The sequence below is a fragment of the Primulina tabacum genome, chromosome 10 (genome assembly GCF_025594145.1).
Source record: "Primulina tabacum isolate GXHZ01 chromosome 10, ASM2559414v2, whole genome shotgun sequence".
Classification (NCBI taxonomy): Eukaryota; Viridiplantae; Streptophyta; class Magnoliopsida; order Lamiales; family Gesneriaceae; genus Primulina; species Primulina tabacum.
In genome coordinates this window covers 14,308,363-14,325,807 of record NC_134559.1, presented here as the reverse complement: position 1 = coordinate 14,325,807, position 17,445 = coordinate 14,308,363, and the positions used below count along the sequence as shown (strand labels likewise).

At 41.2% G+C, this 17,445-nt stretch overlaps 1 protein-coding gene across 1 annotated transcript in view; it reads left to right on the top strand.

Moving 5' to 3' along the window:
* Nucleotides 1-12,705: 12,705 nt before the first annotated feature.
* Nucleotides 12,706-17,445, top strand: part of LOC142504938 (uncharacterized) — a 34,122-nt gene continuing 29,382 nt past the window's right edge. Inside the window, exon 1 of the mRNA XM_075617776.1 lies at nucleotides 12,706-13,591. Coding sequence (XP_075473891.1) covers nucleotides 12,706-13,591 — 886 coding nt within the window. The remainder of the gene's footprint in view (nucleotides 13,592-17,445) is intronic.

Sequence of the window (17,445 nt, the reverse complement as noted above, 5' to 3'; positions counted from 1 at the left end):
TGTATTCTTTTTAAGCCCATCTCCACTTAAACCTTGTAGATAATAAGATTGTAGATTTTATTTTCAAAGATTAGACTCCATCTTTATCAAAAACTTCAATAATATCAAGATAATAAAATAAAAATATTTTATTTCATTTGAAGTCTTGTAAATTTATTTTATTTCCAAATTTAATCATTTTTCATCTTTTATTTAAATCTACAATTATTAATTCAATTAAGCACATAAATTGAGATAAAAAGTCTAGATAAGCACAAATAAAATCCCAAAAAATCTCTATAAGATTTGGGCTTATCAATCCCCTCACACTTAGCCTTTGTTCGTCCTCGAGCAAATAAAATAAGAAAAATATAAACGAAGAATATTCAATGATTCACCAGAAAATTGACACAGTCAACACCTTTCAACTTTCTAAATTACGTCACACTCAATCAAAAGATCACACGTCAAAATCATAAAATTCACTTTCGTTGCAACTTTAAAACTCAAGCATTCACTATAAAATATCAAAATAATGAGACGTGTGTAGTGTGGAAGTCAAAACTCATATTCCTCAAAGGTGATTTAGTTCAAGGAGTGCTCATATTTTCTAATTTATTTTCTTTCCATATAAAGAAACTCTCCATAAGCTTATCTTTCATATCTTTCTCCACTAAATATTGGAGGAATATGACCCGATCAATAGGTCTTTTCAAGCTTATAATGTTAGGCCACGGCTCACGACTACAATAAAGGTAGGGAGATTCAAAATGAGAGAAAATAAACAATTTAATCATACAGCGCACTCCTTCATCTCTTATCTTCCTTCCCTTATGGAATTTCATCATTCATCCACCTAACGTTTTCATATTCCTTGTACTTTCATTCATATTCCCCCATATTTTTTTCTCTTCCTCCAGTTTTTTTTTTCTTCAACAACATTCCCTTTTAGGTTTTTCAATCACCACATCATACAACGTTCAATCCTCCTTTTTTTCTTTTATAATTATATATATCTTTTCATCAACTCCTTTCTTATTCTTCATGGTTTTTTTCAAACTTCTCCAATTTTTCTTATCAATCAGCATATGAGAGTTATTGAAATTTTAAAGCGCTAAAGAGTTTATTTCTCTCAAAATTAAGGTAGAGGAATAGTGTATGAGCTAAAATTGGGTAGTTGACGTGGGATTGTGAAGGAATACGAATGGGGGCTAATTGTATGTCTTTGACACACTCCATTCGATTTATTAGGCTCAAAAGGGAATACTAGGGATATGAATGATGCATTGGGTAGGCTCGAAAGGTCCAAAGATCGCCTAAATCATCCCTAAGTCATTCTCATCCGTATTTTCGCCTCGAAAGATAATCAGACAAGTTCTAGATTATTATTTTTTTTTTTGACGAGCCCAACTCTTGCCAATTCACAATTAATTCATATAAGTATGACTTAAAGTGCATAGATTATGTCTCAAAATATGATACAAAACTAGTTTGTGCTCAAATCCTTCGGTTACAACTACATCTCATCTCAATTAATTTTAGGTGTGCTTCAATCTCTTGAGTTATCAAAAATCTAGAAAATCAATTAGTATGTCATGTAATCACAAGTGTAGTTTCTCAAAGAATTACCAGAAAAATTTTCATGCTCCAGGATTAAACATTTAAGCACATGCTAAGTGTTGTGACGTGAAACAAACACAAATCAAATTCCCCCACACTTTAGATTTACACTGTCCTCAGTGTCATGCCATTCAAAAAGGATATAGAATTTGGATGTAGAATAGTAAGAGAGAACTTCCCTGACATTGTTGCTTTGAGATCCATGAAGTGCTCTATGGGGCTGGTATAATTCCTCCATGCCTGTAAGATTTTATTTCAACAGTTTAAACTTTCCAAAGTGTGAATCATCTTGCTTCATTCCAATACTCCCTACACACACCAAAATCACCGAGGATTAACCTAATAGAATGAAAAGGTAAAAAAAATAAAATGAAACGAAATAAAATAAATCACTGGATTGCCTCCCAGCAAGCGCTAAATTCATTGTCTATAGCTTGACTACGGAGAAGCATCCATCAAATAGCGGCTTCCGCCCATAGTAAATATCATACAATATTACATATGGGTCTTGATTATATGTGCCCTCAAGCTTGGCATGATATTGACATTGCACGCTCGTCGCTCCAACAACACTCGGCAAAGACTGATTATTAGGGGAAGAACAATCTAATCTATGATAAAGCTCGTAGAGAATGTAATATTCTTGAGTTTGCGTTGATGGAAATAAATAATCTGCTGGTGGAATATATGTTAAGACCATATATGAGTTCAAATCCTTCGACTTGTGTTCTTCTACATCCTCCAACTTCTCTTCTGCCTCATCTTCGCATAGGAATTCCTCGAAGAATTCTTCTTCCTTCAAAAATAAATATTTTAAATGAGGAGGAAGTGGTTTGAGTTTGAGGAATTGGGGTTCTTATATGGATGGTTTAAGTGATTTTGTAATATGTCCAAGCTCCCCAATCTTCGAATTCACCGATCTTGGCAGAGGCTTTGATCCTTCCAAGTAGTTCATACATTCCTCCATCTCTTCTCTGTCCGATTCCGTGGACTTTGGGTTCACCAAAAGCATCTCCAGTGGGTCTTCAATAAAAGTATCCTGCACACTACACTCAACAATATCATCAATAGCATCTATTCTATAATAATCATAAGATCCAGGATATTTCATACTACGAAAAACATTAAAAGTTACCTTCTCATCATTCAACCTCAAAACTAACTCACCTTTTTGCACATCTATATGAGCTCTTCCAGTAGCTAAGAAAGGACGACCTAAAATTAGGGGGATCTCACGATCCTCCTCCATGTCTAGCACAACAAAATCAACTGAAAAAATAAATTTATCAACTTTAACCAAAACATTCTCTATAACCCCTCTAGGATATTTAATAGATCTATCAGCAAGTTGAAGGGAAATAGTGGTTGGTTTAACTTCTCCAATCCCCAATTTCTCAAAAAAAGAATAAGGCATAAGATTTATGCTAGCACCAAGATCACACAATGCTTTGTTAAAATTAGAATTACCTATAGTGCAAGGAATGGAGAAACTACCTGGATCCTTAAGCTTATGAGGTAATTTATTTTGCAGAATAGCTGAACATTCCTCAGAAAGCTTAACAGTTTCAAAATCAACAAGTTTCCTCTTTTTAGTCAAAATATCTTTCAAGAATTTAGCATAAGAAGGCATTTGAGCCAAAGCCTCTACAAAAGGAATATTTATGTGCAATTTCTTAAAAACTTCAAGAAATTTTGAAAATTGATGATCCCAATTGTAATTGCCTTGTTCTTTGAGGAAAAAGAAGTGTATTAATATCAATATTATCATTAGAATACAATTCCTTACCTTTCTTACATGTCTTCCGTGTAGTCTGAGTGTTCTGTTCCTTAGCATCTTCCATTTTTTACTTCATTCCTCCATCATTCTTTGCCTCCATATCTGTAGAATTCTGCCTCTTTGGTTCCTCTTCCTCGGCCTTGATCACTGTACTCACTGCATTCATTCCTTTCGGATTTTTCTCAGTATCACTTGGTAGTGTTCCAAGGGGTCGATTTGCTAATTGATTGGCTATTTGACCCATTTGAGCATCCAACCTTCGTAAGATAGCATCATGATTCTGCAGTCTCATCTCCATTCCCACAACATGTTTCATCATAAAATCCTCATAAATTGGTCTTTGATATTCTTGCTTGAATCCTGGAGGTGCTGCAGGTACCAATAATCCTTGTTGTCTCACTTGTTGAGGAATGGGCAGTGGAGGAATATGTGTTGGATTAAGGGAATTCTCCGTATTCTTCCAAGACAAATTAGGGTGATTCTTCCATCCTAGATTTTATGTGGAACTGTATGGATTGGATTGCTGTCTCCATCGATTCCCCACAAAATTCACTGCTTCTTCATAAAAAATGGGTTGTTCCTCGATGACTATTCCTTGGACTTGATTTGCTTGAATTGATTGCAGCTGAGAGAATTTATGGGCCAACCCATCAATCTTAGCAGTAAGTGCATTCAACACATCCACTTCAAGAACTCCAGCCTTCTTTTCTCGTTTAATATCTGGCCAACCCGCACTATTTTCAGCCATATTTGAAATTATTTCAAGTGCAACTCGTGGAGTCTTCCTGTATAAGCTACCATTGGCTGCCGCATCTAGCATGGAACGCACGGAAGGATCAACTCCATTATAGAAAATCTGAACTTGTTCAGATGAAGAGAAACCATGTTGAGGACACCTCCTTAACATCTTTCTAAATCTTCCCCAAGCTGTATGTAGTGTCTCCCATTCCTTCTGGCAAAAAGATGAAATATCCATACGCAGTTGTGCTAACTTGGCTGGTGGAAAATATTGATTCATGAACATTTCCACCAAACCATTCCATGTAGTAATAGAACCAACTGGTAGATCTCTAAGCCATTCTGCTGCTTCACCATGCAAAGAGAAAGGGAATAGTCTCAATCTTATGGCATCTGTGCTCACTCCATTGAACTTGATTGTGTCACAGATAGATAGAAATCCCTCCAGATCTGCATTAGGATCCTCGGTCTGCGATCCTCCAAATCTCACATGATATTGTATCATTTGAATGATGGATGGCTTCAACTCAAAACTATTTGCTTCCACAATAGGACGAGTAATGCTTGAACCATAACCTCCATTAGTTTGTCTAGTAAGATCATAGACAGTGCGATCATCCTCCTCGTTCTCCATTGCTTCAATCCCTGCTATTTCAACCTTCTCCTCTTGTTTTAATTGTTCTTCCACGTCAAAGTATGAGGATTTCTCCCTTTGTTCTCTATGTCTCCGTCGAAAAGTATTCTCAATCTCTGGATCAAATGGCTCTAATTATGTGTCTCCTCATTCCTGAAAATAAACAAACTTTAAACGTACGAATATGCGTAAAATCAACAAAATTAAATAAAAACATAATCTCAAGAAAATAATAAATCCTAATATTAAACAATTCAATCCCCGGCAACGGCGCCAAAAACTTGACCGACGATTTCGGTTGGAAATAAATCTAGCAAGCGAACTAGGTCAAGTAATAGTATTTGGAGATGAGTCCAGGTATCGTACCCACAGAGATCGATTTTTAATTACTAGAATATGAATTATTTTTCCTAATTTAGGCTAATAAAGTTCAAATGATGGGAGATAGATTAATCAAAACTAAATTACACAATTTGAATAATTTAACTAAAGAAAAAAAATCCAAATTATTAAATTAGACGAAAATTCAAATTATTTAAAAACGACTAAGGCGCACAACGGTACCGAGACAACTTATAATCTATGTGTCAAATTCATATTTATTAAATTAATTATTTAATTCACGACATAATTCCCAAAATTATTTATTAAACGATTCCTCGAATTAATAAACATAATTAAATCTAACAGTCCAATTATTCCTAACTGAATTTAATTAGATTCAACCGCATTAGATCGCTGTGAAATTCCAGTTTTTCAACCTAAAGTCGCACACTGAAATCGAATACTATTTCTAGTCAATTTAACCATGTGTTGATTGATGTGTGAAGCAAATATTAATCTATCGCCTTCCGGTTGTAGATTAACCAACAAATATTTTATTTAATTGGCCAGATTAAAAGAACACGTGATAAATAACATCAATCAATGAATACAATAAATAATCTAATTGAATTAAACTCAAAACATCAAAAAATAATATGTTTCGGCCCTATCGTGGCCTTAGTCTACAAAAATCTACTCCATAACTTTAAAATAAAAGTGCAAATCATTGTTAAAATTCAATGTAGAAAACATAATTAAGAAAGGATGAAAAGAATTCTCAATGATTTGTAGCGTGTGTGCGGAATTCCTCCTGCTTCTACCTTCACTCTTCCTCCCTTATATTCTTCTTCCGCGGTGGTACTACTTCACAGTAGCTTCTGTTCCTTACTTTCGCGGTCTTCTGCGCTTCTTTCTTCCTGTACGTTCTGTTTCTCTGTATGCTTTTCTTCCTTTTATTCTTCTAAATGGGCCTCTCCTTGTATTCTTTTTAAGCCCATCTCCACTTAAACCTTGTAGATAATAAGATTGTAGATTTTATTTTCAAAGATTAGACTCCATCTTTATCAAGAACTTCAATAATATCAAGATAATAAAATATTTTATTTCTTTTGAAGTCTTGTAAATTTATTTTATTTCCAAATTTAATCATGTCTTGTAAATTTATTTTATTTCCAAATTTAATCATTTTTCATCTTTTATTTAAATCTACAATTATTAATTCAATTAAGCACATAAATTGGGATAAAAAGTCTAGATAAGCACAAATAAAATCCCTAAAATCTCTATAAGATTTGGGCTTATCACGTACTCACTAAGAAAATTGGATTTCTCGTTTTTCATCAGAGGGTGGTGAAAATGTCAAAATAGAAGCTAACCGAACACTAATTTTCGAGATTGGCTGGGAAAATTGTTCAAAATTCGAAGAAAATAGCATACACACTAATGTCAGTCTTGCTGAACTGACAAAGCATGCAAGATGGTAGGACCATAGGATGCAAGCTAAAGTGTAATATGCTTGCTTCTATGTCAAAATAATTGTAGAGACAGTTTGAAAAAATTTTGAATGTTGTTGACATTCAAAGACACATGCAAGAGTTGCATAGTGCATGAAACTCGCATAATGATGCACGCCACTTTCAAGGAACACATGACTACACGCATGCAAGATGGGGCTCTTGCCCATGAACATGGTGTAAGTATGATTGGGCCTAATGAGAAGGTGGTGGGCCTGAAATTTGACAAGACCCGATAATTTAGAACATGTATATTTCACTGCAAGAAGTCTGGACATAAGAAATTATCTGGGCCAAAAATATTTTGGCAATGATAAGTGAATGTCCAAGTAAACATAATTTCAACAACAACCATAAGAAAACAAGATAGTCTAAACCAAGCACATTTGTGTCACGTTAGGCTAGGACATATTTCCCAAAGAAGGATCCACAAGCTAGTGGGAGAGGACATGTTTGACTTGTCATACATAAACTCTCTAAGAGACGTGTGAGTCTTGTCTGAAATAAAAAATGACCAAGGCCCCTTTCCTAGGGAAAGTGGAACGTGCACATGATCTGTTGGATTTGATCCATACAAATGTGAATGGCCCGCTAAGTGTTAGCACGAGATTTGGCCATATCTACTTCATTACTTTTATCGATGACCATTCGAGGTTTGGGTATGTGTATTTAATGAAATAAAAGTCTGAAGCCTTTGAAAAGTTCAAATAATTCAGAGCAGATGTAGAGAAACAGTTAGGAAAGAGTATTAAAACACTACGATTAGATCAAGGTGGAGAATACTTGAGTACTGAGTTTCAAGACTACCTTAAAGAGAATGAGATTCTCTCACAGTGGACTCCGCCTGCCACACCCTAGTTGAATGGTGTGTCAGAACGTCGTAATCCGACATTGATGGACATGGTCCGATCTATCATGGGATTCACTGAGTTGTCGCCATCCCTTTGAGGATATGCGCTTGAAACAGGGGCAAGGTTGTTGAATCAAGTCAATATAAAAGCAGTGAATAAAACTCCATATGAGATATGGATGGGAAAGGCGCCCAAATATTCTTGCTTAAGAATATGGGGATGCCCAGCTTACGTGAAGCAGGCACTGGGAGACAAATTGGATAGTAGAGCCAATTTGTGCTACTTTGTGGAATATCCAAAGAACTCTGTTGGATGTTACTTCTATTATCCTAGTGAAACAAATGTGTTTGTTTCAAGGAATGCCACCTTCTTAGAGAAGGAGTTTCTATTGGATAGAAAAGGCAGAATGATAGAATTCGATGAGATTCGAGAACCACCCACTACACAAGTAGTAGAATCCACACCCCAACAACCGATCAGAGAAAGACAAGCTCCTAGGAGATCCGAAAAGATCCCAAGGCCGCCTAATAGGTTGAGTCTGTTTCTTGAAAAGGGCCAACGTGAGCCCATTCCTTGATGTGATCCAAGAAATTTCAAGGAAGCATTGTCTGATGCCGATTCATCTAAATGGCTTGAAGCCATGCAGTTCAAGATGGACTCCATGTATTCGAACCAAGTGTGGTCCTTAGTAGATCCACCTTAGGGAATTGTTCCCATATGATGCAAATGGATTTACAAAAGGAAACTTGGAGCGAATGAGAAGGTGGTCACCTTCAAAGCTAGACTGATAGCAAAAAGATATACTCAAAGACAAGGTGTTGATCCACTGACGAAGCCCCTTCCAGGATCATTGTTTGAGAAGCATCGCGAAGCAATGGGTCTAAGATCTTTGGGTAGTTGGCTATAGGGCAAGTGAGAGATTGTTAGAGTAGGTGCCCGGCAAGCCAACATGTGGCTAGGGCTTTTATTGACTCTAATGTAAAAAAATCTTTATTTTAATAATATTTTACTATTTTCTTCGATTATGGCATTATACTTTATCTGTATACCCATGCAAGCTGCATAGATAAAGTCCTTGAATATACAATAGGTACCATGAGGTTTGCGTCAAAACGTAAGATCATGAACTCATTAGGAAATGTACCGTATATTCTAAACAGGTTCCTAGTCGAATCAGCCGCCTAAAACAAGGATAAAGGTCTCTCGAGCTCGAGACTAGCATCTGTGATGTAAACGCCATGTTTCGTTGGCAAGGGCATGGAGATGTCCATTCACACAGATGAGTGATCATATGATGATGCACTGAACAACCTTTCCTCGGACTATCCAAGTGGTTCTCATTTATCGAGTGGAATAGTCCGCAGTTATGGTTGTACATCATTAGTCCTTTGACCCGGGACAATGTAGGGGCTATACGTACTAGCATGCACTTTGATCCGTTTACCGACTCTATTGAGGGTCATCAGGTGGCGAGGTGGGTATAGTTTCGAAATACGTAGGAGCAAATGCATTGTAGTCGGGGATTGATCGTTCGCCTACGGGTGAAGATATCCTATGAGATCTGATGAGTTAATAGTGCAAGGAGTCTCTGGCCAGAGCAAGAAATGTGCTTTAGGGAAAGGTGTTTTCCTAGTTGCACATACCATGCCACTATTAATACTCAAAGATAAATCGCATCATTATCGAATTCATATGCAACTCTCGATATACCAGTAGTTGCAGATTCGATCGGGATATATGGGTTGAAGGGACCGTACTGTAAGCTAACCATGACTAAAGGTTTTTGCAGGCATTATCAGTGATACCTAGAGGATCATGGGACGATGCTACTAGAAGCTCTTACCATGATCCGATAGGTGCAATCAGAAATGAGTTCTGACATTCTTGATCAAAGTGTTGATGAAAAGAATGAGGTTAAATAGGGTAAACCCGAATAAGAATAAATGTTATTCTGAATCACATGGAGATGTGAACCCACGACTAGCTGTATCCATGAACCATTGAGGGTCACATAAGTATCGGATTCTCTGTTCCCGTTGAGATAGTCAAATTTCAAGGAGTTGAAATTTGGCGACTATTGTTTGATGGAGATCAAACAGAAAGCTTATAAAGGAGTTTATAAGCTGATTCCATAGGATGGAAGAAATGAAAGTTAGCATGATTGCTAAATAAGGAAGGAGAGTGGAACTGCCTGTTTTGTGAAGGAGTTCACTAAAATTGGCAGCTGCCAAATATAGTAACTGCCATATATGATAAGTTCTAAATTTGGTAAGTGAAAATTTTGATCTTCGAAATTTTCGATTTTCATTATATGAATAAGATTTGTATCCTTGGTATATCGGCGCTTTCGGATCGTCGATCGGGATTATAATGAGTTCATAATCATTTTTTTAGTGAATTTGGAATTTACTAATTAAATGATTGTGCTAATAGTGGTGACTACTAATATGCACAAATTCCCATAAATATTCTAGAGGAGTCTAGAATTGAATTAACTAAGAAGTTAGTTTATAAATTAAATAATAGTTATTTAATTTAATATACATATATATATTTTATATGGTGATATAAAATATGTGTATATAATATTATTATATAATGTATTATTAAAGGTTAATAAATACATTATATATTAATTATATGGGAGTTTAAATATAATAAAATTATTAGAGTCCTTGTGGGAGAGAAAATTCTAATTAGATTAAGAGTCTCACTCTATAAATACACTATTAGGGTTCATTAATTGTTAATGAAAATTTTCACACAAAACACAAAAAAAATTCCTTCTTTTCTACCTTGAAACCCACGCCAATCTCATGAAATTTGGTGGAAAGTTTTGGGCACAAAAGTAAATGGGATTTGCTTATTGTTAATTATTGGTTAATAATCAATTAGAACAAGACCCATGATTTAGAATCATGGAAGTTTCGGCCACTAGCATAATTTCAAGAAAAATATTCGGCCTTTTGATTTCTTCCGCCGCTTCGCCGTTTCGTCTCTGGATTTTGGAAATTCGGAGATTACAATCCCAACGCACAAATTGTTTAGATTTACTAGTGCAAACCAAACGAGGAAAACAGTCTCTGATCGTAGACCTAATTAGACGATCAAAGGAGAAGAGCCGTTCGTAAGGATTTACAAGAAGGGCTATATCCGCCTAAACATCGGAATAATTTGGAGTCCAGCGTTAAGAACGCAAAGGTATAATTATAAACACCCTATGAATGATTTGAACACACGACGCCCAAGAAAAAAATTTTAAACTTACGCTGCGTCTTGGGTGCGAGAATACGATGTCCCAACAGATCGATCGATGGACGTATTTAATATTCTATCCTAAACATAGAAAATCATTTAAACCATTTTAAGGCTTAAGCAATTGATGGATGGGCTCCATAGAACTTAAAGATGAGTATTAGTTCAACGGTAGAGTCAGGATTATAAATGTACCTAAGATATTGGAGTTGTCTAGGTCTGGGCTACAATCCATGGTGATTGCTGGCCCGTTTTCGGTGGCGTAAGGGCGGTGATTTGCTGCATTACCATGGAAGAGTTTTTCTAGAGTTTTGACATCCGCATTGATACTCACGGGAAATTTAGGGTCCGATCCACGCAAGCGTCACTAATCCAGACACGGGCTCCAAAATTACCCTGGGCCTGAAATCACAAATAAGACCGTTAGGAGGGGGCAAGGAGGGTATCCTGGCGTAGCCCCTCCGACGCTCAAGTCAGAGACTGAGGATATATGGGGGAGCAGCTAAGGGCGCTGCTGAAAATAATATAGTGAATGCCATATCGTACGCTCAAACCTGGTATTTATAGGAGAATACCTGGGCTTGTCATGGGCCCTTCACCTGTGGGCTACCTGTGGGCCTTAGATATGGGCCGGGGGTTTGGGCCAGATCTTGATGGGCTCATCCATGGGGTATCACCAGTCTCCCCCTCCCGAGTCGAACTGAATCGTAGGTTCAAAGTTCGATTAATGGTGTTGTCCTTGGTTCATCTGCGATGAGGATGTATCGTACCAGAAAAAATTAATTTCGTTTGCCGTTAACGAACGATGTTCACCGCTGCAAAAATTACGGGGATCGACCTGCCCGGTCAGGTCGTGGGGGTGTGGGGGCAACGCCCCCATAATTTTTTCAGAAATAAGCACTCGCAAGGGTGAGGCCTTGCGTTTTTCCTGCCGTTCTCCAGTCTCCCAAGATTAGGAAACAAATCAAATCGCAATCTTAATCTGGAGGGAAATATATCAAATCAAAACACAATCTCCTCCTAAATGGTAAGGTATGGGCTGAGCTCCCCTATAAATAGAGGCCACCTTCTCATTTCATTCTTACTTCTCTCACAAAAATTTCCGCTGAAATTCATTCACCAGCTCCTCCCTGCCCACGCTTTACCTGCGCGTTAACCCTAGCGCCGCCCCACCACCACTCCACCGTCACTTTAGTCCGCCGCCCCGGCCACCACTGTGCGCCGTCCCACTCTCGCTCGAGCCATTGCACGCCTCGTCTTAGCCAGCGCGCGCCTCGCCCGAGCCCTGCAGCGCGCCTCGCCCGAGCCCAAGCCTCCCCTCGTCGAGCCTGCCGAGCGCCCCTGCACGAGCGCACGCCCTCACCCCTACACGCTCCACGCTCGCCGCTCGCCCCTGCCAGCTCCAAGCTCGCCCTAGCCCGAGCATCCAGCTCGCCCTCGCCCGAACGCACAAGTGCACGCTCGCCCACATCGTAAGCTCGCCGCCGAGACGCTCTCCCAGGGCGCACACTCGCTCGCCGAGCCGTTCGCCTCTGCGCGCATACTCGCCCAGCAACACGCTCGCCCGGTGCGCTCCTCGCCCCGCACGAGTGCACGCTCGCCCCTTGCCGCTGCGTGCTAGCCCAGCGCGCACACTCGCCCGTCGAGCCGCTCGCCCCCGCGCGCCTACTCGTCCAGCAGCACGCTCGCCCGGTGCGCTCGCCGCCCCGCACGAGTGCACGCTCGTCCGAGCGCCTCGCCCCTTCCGCGCACATACCCTGCTACGAGCTCGCTCGGCCGCACGCTCGCCCCTGCCACGAGCTCGTCCCGCCGTGCCACACTCGCTCGAGCGCCGAGCGTCCCACGCTCGCCCAGTATCCGAGCACCAGCTCGCCCCTCGCCCTCGCACGCCAGCCCTCACGCGCCGTAACGCACCTTACTCGGCCATTCTTGGGATTTTATTGCTTTGAGTATTTTCCCCTGCCTCATCCGGGTCAGTTCTCTCCTCTTCCTGGTTGATTATCCTTAGCACTTATGTCTTCTTCCGATTCCGATTCCGAGTCTAGTTCTTTGGGTGGTACTGAGGGGTTTAGCGACTCTAGCGAATCCAGCAGGTCCAGCGAGTCTAGCCAGAGTAAGATTTCCCTAGCCGATCTTGATTTTACCGTTGATCCTCCTGAGGAGGAAGTCACCACTCATAGTCGTCCGGGTAAGGAAGTTCGTCACGTGACCCAACAAATGAACATATCTAACGCAGACAACTTGTGGTATGGTCATTTGTCATCCCACATCCCTTCCGGTAGCGAGCCAAAACTTAGAACTTTATGGCACATTCCTTCCTCCCACCAGATTATCATTCCTAGCCCAGAGGACCGGCCCTATCTAGCCCCTAAGGGCTATTATACCTTCTTTCAGCATCACTTTGATGCAGGTCTCCGTTTCCCTTTGTGCGATTTCTTCCAAGAATTAAGCAAGTACTACCAGGTGCATTTAGGTTTACTCACGCCCAATGCTTTCCGTTTGATAAGCTGTTTCGCTGTGTTATTCAGAGCTTTAGGCCTCCCTTTGAATTGCACCACTTTTTCCTACTTCTTAGTTTTGTCCAGGTCAAAAGATGGACCTTTCTACGTAACCTCCCGGTCTGGCCACAAACTGTTCGATGGGGCCCCCAGTCATGTGAAGGACTGGAAAAAATACTTCTTCTTTGTACAGCCACCCAAAGAATTGACTTGCTTTACCGATTGGTACCCTGTCTTCACTAAACCCAAACTTTCCAAGAGTTATAAGAAAGATGAGGAGTACCTACAGATAATGAGTGTACTAGGAGATCGATGCTTTAACATTCCCAAACTTCTATCTGAGGATCTCCTATGTCATGCCGGGTTAAGTCCCGTTAAAATTAAGCTGAAGGAGAATGCTGGTAGATATTCTCATCTGTCCATACTTCTTGTTTTTCTTTTATTTATTATGTTACTTGATAACATTCTCATTTGGTTCCTTGTCTCTGCTTGCAGGTACTAGAGTCATGAACGCCCTATTTTTCCGTGAACTTTCCAAGACAAAGGCCGGGGGTTCTTCATCAGTTTCCCAGAAATCCATTACCCCGGTAGTCACGATGGGCCCAAAGGGAGATTGTTCTGCTGCTGAGAAAAAGAAAACAGGTTCCTGTTCTACCACCGCGAAGAAGCCTGCTAGCTCCCCTAGCTCCCCTACTGCTGCGAAGAAGAAGAAGGCAGGCTCCTCCTCCTCCGCCTCAGAGCGAGCCTCCTCGCCACCTCCTCGCGCCAAGTCCCCTCCTCCGTCTGGTAAGCAAAATGCATCCACTTATCTTAGCCCGTCAGCCCCTCAGCATGGCAAACGCAAGATTTCTGAGATTTCTGTCGTATCGGTCTCTTCTCCAGAGGGGTCCGAGCCCGATGAGGAGCCTCCCCTCGCATCGGCGGTGCATCCTCTATACACTTCGGATTCGGCCATCGTGGGGCGGGGTCCTACTCCTCTAGCTCAGAAGATAATGTATCAGCTTCCTTCCGACGCCGATGCAGCGTTCATGGGTTCACTGGGGTGGTCAGACCTCCTCCGCCGGACATGCAGCAGTGTCACCGAGGTATACTTCTCCTTATAACCTTTAGATTGATGTTTAATATACATTTGATCTTCTTATCGTCTTTTCACCCTTATCTACTTATGCAGGGCATGATGTACGTTGGGGAGTTGGCCGAGCGTGCTCACGCCGCTCGATCTGACTCTTGTCAAGAATTACGCGAGGTTCAGGCTCTCCGCGAACAGCTCCAGGCTACTATTGATGAGATGAAAGTGTCGCATGCCATGGAGCTTTCGGAGTCCCAAGCTCAATTGTCGGAGTCCCAGATCCAGTGCGGCGAGCTCTCAAAACAGAAGCAGGAGTCTCAGCGGCTGATAGAGGATCAAGCTAAAGAGATCAAGAAGCTGAAGAAAGAATTAAAGAACTCACAGGCTGAGCTTAAAGACGCCAAGGCACGACATGTTGCAGAAGCCCCCTCTTTCAAAGAGGAATTTCTCAAATCCGAAGAATTTGTCTAGATCTGTGGCCCGAAAGCTTTTCACTACCTGGGGGTGGGTTTCGAGGGTGCAGTCGGCCTTTTCCACGCTCAGGGCTATCCTCCGCCAGGCGCCCCTACTGACTTTATCGACTTCGAGGGCTTCATATCGAGTCTCCCCCTTGATTCCTAGATTGAGCCCCTTTATTTATGTTATTTTCTGCATTGTTTTATTTTCCATAGGATTATGCGACTTTTGGGACGTTTACATTTGGTTCTTTCCTTTTGCGCACTTTTGACATGTACGAACTCGTTTTATTTATGCAACCTTGAGTATTTTGCATTTGAATTTACTGCTTCTCACGAGTTTGTCTCTGATACTATTAACCTGTTAGGGCAAATAAAATCATCACCCTCTAACTCCTCTGCTAGGTGACACCTTAGCAGGAAAATAAAAATCAACCATCTCCACCCTCTAACTCCTCTGCTAGGTGACACCTTAGCAGGAAAATAGAAATTCACCATCTCCACCCTCTAACTCCTCTGCTAGGTGACACCTTAGCAGGAAAATAGAAATCAACACCATCACCCTCTAACTCCTCTGCCGGGTCATACCTTAGCAGGAAAACAGAAATCAACACCATCACCCTCTAACTCCTCTGCCAGGTGACACCTTAGCAGGAAAATAGAAATTCACCATCTCTACCCTCTAACTCCTCTGCTAAGCCGGGCCTTAGCAGGAAAATAGAAATCAACACCATCACCCTCTAACTCCTCTGCCAGGTGACACCTTAGCAGGAAAATAGAAATTCACCATCTCCACCCTCTAACTCCTCTGCTAAGCCGGGCCTTAGCAGGAAAATAGAAATCAACACCATCACCCTCTAACTCCTCTGTCGGGTCATACCTTAGCAGGAAAATAGAAATTCACCATCTCCACCCTCTAACTCCTCTGCTAGGTGACACCTTAGCAGGAAAATAGAAATTCACCATCTCCACCCTCTAACTCCTCTGCGAGGTGACACCTTAGCAGGAAAATAGAAATCAACACCATCACCCTCTAACTCCTCTGCCAGGTGACACCTTAGCAGGAAAATAGAAATTCACCATCTCCACCCTCTAACTCCTCTGCTAAGCCGATGCCATAGTAGAAAAATTTAATTTTTCTCCACCCCAACTCTGCTCCTCTGCTAGGCGATGCCTTAGCATGAAAATTTAATTTTTCTCCACCCCAACTCTGCTCCTCTGATAGGCGATGCCTTAGCAGGAAAATTTAATTTTTCTCCACCCCAACTCTGCTCCTCTGTTAGGCGATGCCTTAGCAGGAAAATTTAATTTTTCTCACTTTCATAATACACCACCATTCATGAACTGAAAAGAAGAACTTGATTTTATTGAATTCCAATGGATTACAAAAGAAAATTTAGAAAGTAGAATACATCGACGACAGAATCAAGAATAATACTTCCTAAGGTGATAAGCATTCCAAGGCCTCTTCAAAGCTTTGCCTTGCGCATTCTCTAAGTAATAGGCTCCAGAGCTCAACCTCTCGACCACCTTGAAGGGACCCTCCCACTTTGGGTCCAATTTTCCCCTCTGCTCTTCTGGCACCTTCCTTAGGACCAAATCACCCACCTGAAAGTTTTTTTGCACGACTCTCCGATTATAAGACTGTGCAATGCGATTCTTATAAGCTTCCAATTGAATGCTGGCAGCCTCCCTCTTTCCTTCCAAAAGATCAAGGTCAGTAGCGCGTCTTGCCCCATTGTCCTCGTCATAAAACATCACCCTTGCCGATTCCAACCCGATCTCAGCCGGGAGCACTGCTTCATTACCGTAGACCAAACTGAAAGGAGTTTCTTTGGTTCCCTCTCTCGGAGTGGTTCGGTATGCCCATAAGACACTTGGTAGCTCATCCACCCAATTGCCTTTGGCCTTGCACAGTCGAACTTTCAGACCCTGTACCAGCGTCCGATTAGTCACCTCCACCTGGCCATTACTCTGCGGGTAAGCTACAGAGGTAAAGACTTGTTGGATCTTCATCTCTTTACACCAAGCTTCGATTTTGGCCCCTTGGAACTGTCTCCCATTATCGGATATCAGCCTCCTAGGTACCCCATACCTGCATACTATACTCTTCCACAAGAATTTCAGGACGTCGTTCTCAGTGATTCTGGCCAAAGGCTCTGCTTCCACCCACTTTGAAAAATAATCAACTGCTACCAGTAGGAATTTTTTCTGAGCAGGAGCCATAGGAAAAGGTCCCACGATATCCATTCCCCACTGGTCAAAGGGACAGGCAGCCGTGACAGCCTTCATCATCGCGGCCGGCCAGTGATTCAACCGCGCATGACGTTGACAACTATCACAAGACATTACCAACTCTTGAGCATCATGCAGCACTGAGGGCCAAGAATAACCGGCGAGCAGTACTTTTCTTGCTAATGCATAAGCCCCTAAATGATTTCCACAACACCCCTCGTGAACTTCTCGGAGCACATAATCAGCCTCTTTGTAACTTAAGCACCGAAGAAGTGGCCCTGCAAAGGACGTTCTAAACAACACGTTTCCAACCATTACATAGCGTGAACATTTTATCTTCAATTTATGAGCTTCGCGAGGGTTATCAGGAAGCTTTCCCTCTTTCAGGTAATCAATTATGTCAGCCCTCCAATCCTCTTCTTCTTGCTCAGCTGCAGGTGAACTCGTGTGAGGTGTGAGTTCGATTTGAAATACCACATCTCTATTCTTCCAACTT